General features: G+C 40.1%; 1 protein-coding gene across 1 annotated transcript in view; it reads left to right on the top strand.

The window, feature by feature from the left end:
- Window positions 1-743: 743 nt before the first annotated feature.
- Window positions 744-12,043, top strand: part of Stk26 (serine/threonine kinase 26) — a 67,340-nt gene continuing 56,040 nt past the window's right edge. The window contains exons 1-2 of the mRNA XM_021152903.2: window positions 744-804; window positions 5,162-5,278. Coding sequence (XP_021008562.1) covers window positions 5,166-5,278 — 113 coding nt within the window. The 5' untranslated portion in view covers window positions 744-804; window positions 5,162-5,165. The remainder of the gene's footprint in view (window positions 805-5,161; window positions 5,279-12,043) is intronic.

Consider the following 12,043-nt stretch of genomic DNA (forward strand, 5'->3'; position numbering starts at 1 on the left):
TTGTATGCAATATATTTCTAGCATCTTCACCTCCCACCTCCCCAAACTTCCTGCCAGTATCATGAGCACCTGTTAGCATCCTGGCTCCTCTCAGTATGTCTCAGCTCCACCCACTACCTCTACCTCTCCAGCCTCTGAATTTGACTTTCCTTCCTCCAGCTTCTTGTTCTGTATACCTCAGCCGTTTTGGCCAGAAGCTCTCTTATCCTCTCGGTCTCCTTCTCTCCTCTTTCTTCTCTTTCTCTCTTAATCCATCCTCCTCCTCTCATGGCCCAGTCTGATTTGCTGGCCATGTTCATTCTAGACTCTTTCAGATGCCTCTGGCTGCTCTCTCCCTCATATCTACAATAGAAATCTTCCCCTCATCTGTACGTTAGGACAGTCATGTCCTCATTTTCATTCATTTCCATATCTGCCCCCATAGCTGCACTCCATCACTTCCTGTCCCCTTTTTCACTTTTTACTTAAGTCCAATTTGCACTGCCCACATACTCCTTGGAGTGGGGCCATCCACTAGAGCATTGTTAACATAACAGGAACAACACCCAAGACAAAAAGTGACTGTCCCTCCTCCAGAAGCCATCCAGTGTCCTTAGTTTCTTGGCTAGGAGCAGCAGCAGTTCATGAGCCCCACCCCCCTCTATGCTGGAATGTTGATTTTGTGCAGGTATTATGCAGGCAACAGTAGCTGCTCTGACATCATTAGGGCAGTGGTCCTGTGAAAAAGACACTGTTTCAAAGATTGAAGAAGGATTGATATGGATGTCACGTTTGTGGCACTTATTCTCTTCAATGTCATCAGCTGTAAGTTTCTGTGTTAACCATTGTTCACTGCATAAAGAATTTTCTGAGAGCTGCAGTCACTGGTAAAGCGATATGTGTTAAAAGGGCAGTTTGATACTATGTCCATTTAGTTGAATAATTATAGCAGGTTGACTTCTAGGTCCTATGAACTCCCCAAATATGTGTTCATTGTCAGACTTGCATTCATGAGTTTCTGCTTGTAGAGAAGGCCTTAAATTCAACAAGAAATTGTTTTTTTTTTAATCTATATAACACATGTGTCATTATTGTGCCTATGGGAGTACCTTGCCATGATGGGCATTATTGTCCACAGGGGTTCCAGCTGAGTAAGTAAGACTATTGAAGATTTATTCCCCTGGAAGCCTGCATAACATTTTCTGGTCCTATAAAAAGCTAGGCAGCATAAAGGAGGCGTCTCGGTCCGTGATTCCTCCATATCCTGAAACCTAAATGTGTGGTGTTCAGGCGCCCTTATCATCCACATGTCCCAGAAGGAAATGTAGACAAAAGAAGCAGGCTCACGTAGGATATCCAGACTAAGACTAAGACTCTAATATACTCAAAACCTTGATTCCACGATTCATGGGCCAGATATCATGACTCTGGAAAATTCTCCAAGTCTATGCCAACCCAGCGTCTTGCAGAGACAACTCTCCTCCTCATACACTGGCCTTTTCATGTGTTATTGCAAGGAAAGATATTTAACCATTAGGACCTTTGATTCCTTTGTTTGTAAAAGGGGAGACATAATCACTACAGACCAGCCATGTATGCTTTCTGGTTGGTGCTCAGTCTCTGCGAGCTCCCAGGCCTACAATCAAGGGGTGCTGCCAAGGGAAGTACTGGCTTCCTTGCATGCTGTAAGAAGTTGAAAGGCTGCTATGAACATAGTGGAGCATGTGTCCTTCTTACCGGTTGGAACATCTTCTGGATAGGACACATGCTCCACTATGTTCATAGAAGCCTTATTTATAATAGCCAGAAGCTGGAAAGAACCCAGATGCCCCTCAACAGAGGAATGGATACAGAAAATGTGGTACATTTACACAATGGAGTACTACTCAGCTATTAAAAAGAATGAATTTATGAAATTCCTAGCCAAATGGATGACCTGGAGGGCATCATCCTGAGTGAGGTAACCAAATCACAAAAGAACTCACATGATATGTACTCACTGATAAGTGGATATTAGCTCAGAAACTTAGAATACCCAAGATACAAGATACAATTTGCTAAAAGCATGAAACTCAAGAAGAACAAAGACCAAAGTGTGGACACTTTGTCCCTTTTAGAATTGGGAACAAAACACCCATGGAAGGAGTTACAGACACAAAGTTTGGAGCTGTGACGAAAGGATGGACCATCTAGAGACTGCCATATCCGGGGATCCATCCCATAATCAGCTTCCAAACGCTGGCACCATTGCATACACTAGCAAGATTTTGCTGAAAGGACCCAGATAGAGCTGTCTCTTGTGAGACCATGCCGGGGCCTAGCAAACACAGAAGTGGATGCTCACAGTTAGCTATTGGATAGACCACAGGGCCCCCAGTGGAGGAGCTAGAGAATGTACCCAAGGAGCTAAAGGGATCTGCAATCCTATAGGTGGAACAACAATATGAACTAACCAGTTCTCCCTGGAGCTCGTGTCTCTAGCTGCATATGAATCAGAAAATGGCCTAGTCGGCCATCAGTGGAAAGAGAGGCCCATTGGTCTTGTAAACTTTATATGCCTCAGTACAGGGGAACGACAGGGCCAAGAAGTGGGAGTGGGTGGGTGAGGGAGTGGGTGGGGGAGCGTGTGGGGGACTTTTGGAATAGCATTGGAAGTGTAAATGAAATAAATACCAAAAAAAAAAAGAAGTTGAAAGGCCAGAGGATAGACCGGTTAGCTTCATTGTTTTGGGGTTGAGGACTTTGTCCCAGCTATGTATAATAACATTTAAAACTACATTTGGTTCCCATCTTTTTAAAGAGCAATTTTATAATATTTAAGCACAAATTTCCTTCTAGACCAATGAAGTCTTCAAGTGTTTCTTTAGCTTCAGTTGCTTCTCAGCTCTCATACTTGTTTCTTTTTGTATTTCCTGCCCATGATAAGAGTAGCTTGCTGTCAACTAGGTTGCCACTCTTAATCTTTTCTTCTGGTCTTTGTTCTTGCAGAGCATATACAGTGTTTCAATTAGGGTAGAGGCCTTAAACTTCAAGGTAGGATGCTGGACATTTAGTTCAAACCAGCAATGTCAGGGCAACAGAGCTGAAGACCGTGAGCAAGGTTGAAGGTAGACAGGTCTGCCTTCTCACTGAGTTTCCTGAGGGCTGGTGCACCAGAGAAGCCAGTATGTAAGTTTTGATTGGAGAGACTTTCTTGTTAGCTTATTTCCTGATGTTTCTTGGATGAAATGAATTTGCTTTTAAATAGATATTTAAATATATTTATATAGTCACAAAACAACCTCCAAATAACTGTTGACTTAGATGATAGGTGCTAAAGGGGTGGGGGAGAGAATCCTCTGTTTCCTTTCTTTGGGGCAAGTCTCTTTTGGGACTCTTCAGCAGGTCATCTTTCCAAATGATTCCATTTCTCCAGGGTGTAGAACTTTGTTTTTAAATAGGAGTCCGTGTGCTTAATATAAATTGCAATCAGCCTAACGTAGTTACAAGTAGTTACAATTAGTGTACTCTTGCACCGCTTCCATTGTAAATGCCACACATGGCCAGAATTTGGATTCATCCAGCCCAAAAGTTTTAAATAGAACAGAGAGATGTATTGATACGAGGAGTCTGCTGTCATCCTCTGTGACACTCTCTCATGTTGATAACAATTTACAAGGTCCTCTTATTAACATGTCCTGCATTTTGCCTTTTAAAAGGTAGTCTAAATCCTTCTTGAGTTGCAATCTATACAATTCGTACTGTCAGGGGATGTGGTAAGCCCCACAGGTTTTACTGCCCACTGCATCCATCCATCCATCCATCCATCCATCCATCCATTCATCCATCCATCCATTTCAAGTCTAACTTCCTTTTGTTTGTCTTGGATTTGACTCTTCGGAATTTAAAGGTCTGTGCTGAGCTCTTGCCTGTAAATAGCTTTGATCATTATTTACTCTGTCCACACCTTTCATGCCATCTTTATAATGAGGTAAGCTGTGGACTCTACTTTATAAAGTAAATAGATACTGAATGATCCAGTGCTATGTACTGTGCTTAGTTAGACACGTGGGGCACACGGCATGTGTCCTAAATATGTGACCGCTGTTAGTGGTTCTAACATCCACCTTAACTTTGGCATCTCTTTTAGTTCTAGCTTTTGTGTGTGTTAATGAATAGCAATCCTTTGACTGTGTCTCTGTGTCTTCTTCTTGGTCCACCATTCTTTCCCACTATCCATCTGCTCAGCATTTCTCACAGTAGTTCACCTTTCTCTTAACTCCTTGAACCAAACATCATGTTCTAGATACGGCTGCAACAAAGTTTTAATTTTTTTTCAAAAATTAGATAACATGCAATTTTTTTTCTAGCTTATTTTCTATCATTGTACAAAGTTTTCTTGGGCTTTCTGGCCAAAACAGCCTACTGAGCTGAACTCAGTCCAGAAAGAGCTTTCAATTCCTAGATTACTCTTCAGATTCCTAGATAACAATACATTTCCTTATTGCTATTGTGTGAGTTTTTCTTTTGTAAATGCTTTACCTTAGTTGAGTATGGGTCACACATCTGTAACCCTAGCCAGGGGATAATGCGCAACAAGGACCCATGCTCAAGGTCACCCTGCCTGCACACAGAAGCTCTCACTCAAAGAGCAGTTTATCAAAATGAGATAACATTTTTCCCACCGCCCCTACTTTGAGACATTGTTTTGTTATTTTTCCCTACATCAGCTTGACATTTCATCTCTAAGAAGAGGTGAGTATAGAGACACAGAAATACCACTGTGCATACTGCATCTTACCCCATTTATAATACTGACCAAACATGGGTTTGAGGAAATCTTCAACTCTCACATGCCCTTAGCCTGAGAAGCAGCCATGTTTCCCGATCCTCTGGTTCATTCTGCCAGTTAGCTTCCCTTCCTTCAAACCCTACAGGGACTCATTTACAAATAACAAACATTTAACAAAATGGAATCTTGTCAAGGGCTTTATATAAAAAAAAAACCTTTATGCATTCTGTCCCTTAGCTGTCCTGTCCCTCCTGTGCTTGCTTTCTCAAAGAATGCCGATAGATTTGTCTGACATGATTTCTCCTCATAGAAATCCTCTGATTGTAGAAAAAGTCATGTTAAACTATGACTCTAGATTTACTGGTAAGCTATAAAATAATGCATTTTTCAGGTTCTGATTTTTGTTTTTAGAGAAATGTTTTCAGGGGCCAGCAAGCTTGCTCAGAGGAGAAAGACGGTTGCTACGAAGCCTACTGACCTGAGATTGAGCCCCACGACCCAAATGGTGGAAAGAGAGAACCACTATCTGTAAGTTGACCTTTGAGCACATGAATGCTGACATATGCAAACACAGAACTACACTAGTGAGCATGCACGAACACACACAATTAAGTATTAATTAATTCATATGAAAAAGAAATATTTCCATAGAACCATTAAATGTCGCTGCTGGCACGTGAAATCTCACTAATCCGATAGCCTAAACAAGACATGCATGGGGGACAACACCAGCTGACATACTTACATGTCACAAGGCCCCATCTTTAGATGAAAAGCTAAAGACAATCGATGGCTGCTGCAAGAGGGAAAAAGTCTACTCCTGGGATAGATTCCATCATAGATTATCCAATCACAAGGGTCATCCCTAAACACACCTTCACTGGAGCATCACTAAGTGGACACAACTCTCGGGGTATGTGTATGTGTAACAATAATAATTGAAGAAGAGGCTGTGTATCGGAGAGGTAGTGGAGGGGCATGCAAGGAGTTGGTGGGAGGAAGGGAAGGGCTAGCAATAATGCCAAATGTTACCCACCTGTGAAACATCTCAAAAGTGAAAATTACATTTAAGAGAAAGTCAGTGCTGCCAGTCACAGTCAAGACAGCTGGAATCTCTTTCATGTACAGTAAGGAAACTGAGGCATTTGCTAAGCTTACTTTTCATCTATTAGTCAGTCAACAGTTTCAGAAAAGTTTTTAACTGAATCATGCGGAACTGTATTGTCAGATACAATGGGTGTGTTTTCCTCATGAAATACACAGTAGATCTTATTTATGCAAGGAAGTTTGAACACTCCAGCTTTCCAGATTGGCTTCCTGCATTTAACTTGTCATATACATTGCTTTCACCTCAAAATTTTCCTTTTGTTTTGTTATTCTTTGCACGTATTCTATCTCTGAACTATACAAATTTTCTTCTTGTTGTGAAAATCCAGCTGCCAACATTATTTAGTATTCACCATGCACCAGACTCTGTTCTCAGCCTTTTATTGTAGAAAAACTCAAGTGCAGATTTACAAACTCTGAAGACAAAGAAGAGGACAACTTTGGGCTAAGGTGACAGTGTCCTGATAGAAATAGCATCTGGGTACAGGTATAATGCTTTCTGTTGAGATTAGTGATAAATTCATGCATTAAATGACATCGTGAAAATTGACTGAGCTATTGAACCCTTCAGATGTGTGCAGTTTTCTGTAGACATAGCATAGTTTAATGGATGTTTAAAGAAAAAAAATCCTTCATTTGTAACTTTAAATCAGTTTTGAGTATCTTTCTTTACTTTCTTTCTTTCTTTCTTTCTTTTTTTTTTTTTTTTTTTGAAAAATGATGAAACTGATACAGGTTTTAAAAAGTACCTTGCTGAAGACCGCACATGCACATGTAGACTAAACTAAGATTTGGCCCTTAGTAGTCTGGTTCAAGACCCTTTGTTCTAGGATAGTATCATATATACCTCCTGTCAGAATTGATTCATTTCTTTGCAGCAGCTATTCACTGTCTAGTCCTGTGATAACCTTTCACCCGCCCCCTCAGCTCTTACTAACTCTACTTCTACATAATTCCTTATCACTTATCATTACTTGTCAAAATGAAACAAAATGAAAAGGGGCAATACTATAATGTCTTCAGTTTCCTGACCTGGCCATCTTCCTTGCTGTCCATTAAAAGAAAATAAACTGTGAAACCCCTAAACTCCAACACTAAAAATATTCTCTACTACTACTATGAAAGCTACTGAAAATCCTAACCTGTTCCTAAGAGCAGAAACTGCATTGTCATGTCTTCTTTACTCTCAACACAATACGAATTCATACCAGACAAGATCAAATCCACTTAGTTTAGTTTGACCCTTGATTTTTATGTGATTCTGAGTCATGCAAACCTTGGTAAATAAAGACCAGCCTCTCAAAGACTCCTGCGTTCTAGCTAAGAGTAGTATAGTAGAGTCTCAGAAGAAGGGACAAATGGACAGAAAAGAAGCAATACTACTTTTGTGGATTTTCTATCCTCTATCAGATATGTTACTGCAGATCATGTTAGTTGTCCCATTTACCTTTTACTACCACCCTTTAATGTGGCTATTAATCATCTTCATATTGCACAAGAAAACAGGGCTTAGATATTAATTTCAAACAGCAAGTATGGTCTATCAGGTTGTTCAAGGATGGTCTTCTCCCCCACCCCCTTGTTAAATTGTGCCACCATTCACCAACTGAGTGGTGGTATCCATTTTAGAGTAGGAATATCAGAAGAAAGGAACGTGGTGTAGTACTTTTTATAGACAGCACAAAGCTACTTTGTGGTAGAAGTGCAAGCTGCTTCAAACAAAAGTACTAATCAGCCAATTCTATTCATTACAGTAGAACATGAAGGTGAATCACACTTCCTCTTTTAATCTCTCTGTCAGAGAAAACAAAAGGAAAACAAAAGTTAAAATATTTTAAGCCTTATCACTTTAGAAACAAAAATTCACACTATAACATTATTAGTAGATGATAGAATAATTATAGTAAATTCTAATGAAGTCAAAGTTATTTTAAACCCGTGATCCTTTGAGTCTTATCTACTAGTAACAATTGTTTTCTGCACTCCAGATATAGGAAATGCGGCACTCTCCCCTCTATGACTGTAGTAGGAGAAAGCCTAAATTCTGATGCCTTATTCCTTGGCTCCAATTCTCACTTTACCTCTTAATAACTATTTGACCTTGGTTTATAACACTGTCTGACTGTTACAAATAAGAATATATTTGCGTTTCAGTTCAATGGTAATTTTTCAGTATAACTATGGATCATTCAGAATTATGTATCACTGATGCAAAAATTCAAATTGAATTGGCATTCTACCTTTGTCTTAGATACATTATTTAATCTATTTGTCCTCAACTTTCTTCATCTGTAAACTGAAAATTGTACATTACTAGCAGTGCCTAATTCATGGTCCTGATCAGCATTAAGCAGGGTTGTATATAAACTGCAGTCCTGTCTGATGCAGAGTAATCAGTCCAGCAGGGGCATCTATTATCACGAATTCCTCTGGTTACATTAATTCAAGCTTGACTTGGGTTCTGCTTTATGAACAGTGAAAGACTTACTCTACATCTCACCGGCAATGTGCAGAACCAAAGCAAAAGATTGAGCATTTAACATTTGGTTATGCACACTCCCTTTGGATGGCTTACACTTTGCTGGGAAATATATTCCCGAACCCAGCCTTTTACAATCCAGAAACAGTGTCTTCTACTATTGGTCCATATAAATGACCTTCCCATACAGCAATAATCTTTTATGCTTCCCCAACTATATCCATCCTTTATAGGCATCTGTTTCTCTATATTTGCATGGCAGGAATCTGTATGTTGTCAGATGCAAAAGAATTGTTAAATTTAAGAACTGGTATGTTTGAGTTTCTTGTAACATGGAAAGAAAGTCCAAACACATAATAAAATGTGGTATACAAGACATTTAAAATACAGTCTATTTGTATCTGCTTTCATGATCTCATTTTGTAAATGTCTACCACTACTTTCACAATTTATACGGGAAGCATGATGTATCTCTGTTAATTTCAAGCTGGCAGCCAGCCATCTGAATTCTTCTTACCTTCCCATACTGTAAACCACGGGGATGTGTGAAGGCTCACATAAGGTCAGTAGCATGGGAAGTATGAAAGAGTCAGAAGACAATGAATGACTCTGAAGAACTGAAGCAACACTAACAAGTTACTGCACACTTTCACAGCAAGCAAACATCATGATTTTTACCAATAATCTGTGCTTTAGAGTGCTAAAAATTGTTCCTGTTTTTCTTTCCATTGTGAAAGACACTAACTTGGCTTCATGAAACCAGGCACACATGTCATCTCCCACCTCATTTTCTTTTGAGTGTAGGAGGGGAAATATAATACAAACTGTTCTGGTGTACAATAATCTATTTTACAGGTGCATACAAGAAAACCATCCCAGAAATCCTGGCAACACAGCCTTTAGCCTTCTTCACATCATTTCTCTTTCACTCCCCTCGTTTCTTTATTGTCAATACCATACAGTCAAAGTCAATTTATGTATGCAAGCACATGGCAAAAACATTTAGTAACAGTTCCTTATACATATGATTTTTAACGATTGCTACTTTGAAGAAAATGCTTTCTACAGCTATGGTGATGTACAGATACAATGTCAGTAGGCACAGACAGCTTTTGACTGTCCCCAAGCATAAACCAATTCTTTAAGAAATGGGTTTCTAAATGGGAAGTGAATTTGGTTTCTATTTTTTATGCCTTTTATTGACACTTTGCCATGGGGTTATACGAGATTTTTCTCTGCAATTGTCAAACCTATTTGCAATTCGATTTCTTGGTATTTTCAGTAGCTCTCTGGATCTTACCACAGGCACCTCAAATTCTGGATCCCTTTATCTTTTCTCTAATCTTGGTGCTCTTTTAATGTTTTCAGGTGTCACTTACCCAGTCCCTTAAGTTCTATGTAACTGGCATCTTACTTCTCTTCCCCTGGTAATGTCCATGTCAAATCAATTGAATGCAGCTTATTTCACCTTCAAATTGTTTCTGGAATCTATCCCCTCCTCTTTATTTTTTTAGCCATTAATTTAGTTCATGCCCTCTCTACACATTTAAGGTTGACCACTTAATGATCTCTTAATAGGTTCCTCTGCTTCAACTTTCTTCCATATCCAATCTGCCCTTTACGTGCAAAGAGTTTTCTTTAAAAAAAAAAAAAATCTGGCTTAAATCCCTCTCGCCCTTAAAATACTTCAGGCCTTCTAAGAGCCCATTGGATCAAGTCTAAACCCTGCAGAAAGGCATATGGAGCCCATAGTCTGCCCATAACTTATCCCAGCCCTAATGTTGGGATACCTCATGGACTCTGTTTCTGCCTGTCCAAAAGTAAATCCACAGCTAGACCACAAGGATAGTGTGTCATTTCTCTAAGATAGTTGTTCTTAACAGAGTACATATTAACAGAACCTCAAATAAGACGGTTTTTTTTGCCTATGTGAGTCTTACAAATTCACAACCTGTATTAATGGATAGCATAGTCTCCGTTGCCTAGGTGATAAGGGAGTGTGTATGCTTTTATGTGTTTATTCACTCCTTTCCTTCTGTCTGCAATGCCTTCTTTGCTCTCATCTTGCTCCTCGGCTCTCTTCTTAGTTACTTACCAGTCATTTTTCAAGACTTAGCTCAAATGTTTCCTCTGTCTTTCCAGGACTTAGAAGGTAAAATCAGTTGCTCTTTGGCCTGTTGCTACATTCATTTTGTTTTGTTTCCACTAAGACAGAGAATTTCACTATGTGGTCCACACTGGCCTAAAATGTGTGCTGATACTTCTGCCTCAGTATCCCAAATGATAATGTTGCAGGTCTGTAGAGCTACATCTAGATTATAGTATTTTGAAATGGACTGCTATTAAAATCCATTCTCCCTTGGAATGTGCCTGTTTATGGAATTCTCCTGGGAGAAAGCAAACTCCTTACATGTCTTAGTATTCTCAGTGTTTAGTGCAGCCCCTGGCTTGGTGTTCAAGAAGAACAAAGTAAAGAAAACAGGCAAGGTTGTATGAACTTGGGCAGAATCTAGGGTCAAAGTGAGATTACAAATACACGTCATCTGCTTCTTAGTAACAACTCCATCTTAATCAACTATAGGATTCTCATGGCAGATGTCATCACATAGCACATGGACTCTTAAAAAATCCAAGTGGACTTGGGGAAAAAGTTGTAGAATAGGAGATTTGGTTGTTTTCAGTGTTGAGTTTCTGTCCCTCAGATACTTCTCGGTATCTCTGATAATAGCCCTGCAGTGAGTGCCTGCCATTACTGTACTCTTTTCACGATCTCTTATGTATAGTTGTAACAAAACCATGAAAGTTTTTCTAAGCCAGTTGAAGGTTGGTAATTTTACACAACTGCCTTTCTTAGAGATCCTGGCAACAACTTCCTTCTCCTCACTGTGAGCTGATGGCATAGTCACTTCCTATTTGGTCTCAACTGCCAGGTTTTTTTGGTCTGTTTTTAACTGCCACCTTTGACTAGAACATGAGAAGCCTATGAATTAAAGAACAAGTAGCCAATTCAGAGGGGAAAATATCACCCAGAACGGCAGTTGAACATCACTTCATGGTGACACATGAAAAGGCTCTCCTGTGACTAAAGGCTGCAACCCCAGGATCAGAGAGTCTACCCGATCTTATTACAAAGACCTCAGTTTCCCCAATTAATTCTCTCAAGAAATGCCTTTCAATGTTCTTCCACGGAAGTCTCTCCACTACCCTTGTGGCAAGACAAAACTGTCATTATGGAGTGACCAATGGAGCAACCAGTGTTTCTCTTGGCACAAGGAGAGCTGTGAGGGCTCCTGCACAGGCATCTGCCACTCTACAGCATGATTCTGTCACCTAAGAGGGAGGGGTAGCCAAATTGGAACCAGGGAAGGAGCCACTCTACCTTAGGATTCAGGCATCTGTGCTTGCAGTGATCCAGACCATATTGCTCGCTCTCGCTCTCTCTCTCTCTCTCTCTCTCTCTCTCTCTCTCTCTCTCTCTCTCTCTCTCTCTCTCTCAGCTCTGGAACTAATTGACGCAGGCAATGAGCTCGTTTCTTTCAGTGCCCGAGTGCAAACATTTCAAAGAGTGTGAGTGCACATATAAAGAAATGCTACGAGCCGGAAGCTGCTTTACCAGCATCTGCTTCCACCCACTTCGTCTGTTGCTGTAGTCCCCTCCGTAGCATCAGGAAGTAACGGAAGTCAGGCTACTGACAAGATTCTGCTCT

The sequence above is a fragment of the Mus caroli genome, chromosome X (assembly GCF_900094665.2).
Source record: "Mus caroli chromosome X, CAROLI_EIJ_v1.1, whole genome shotgun sequence".
Lineage (NCBI taxonomy): Eukaryota > Metazoa > Chordata > Mammalia > Rodentia > Muridae > Mus > Mus caroli.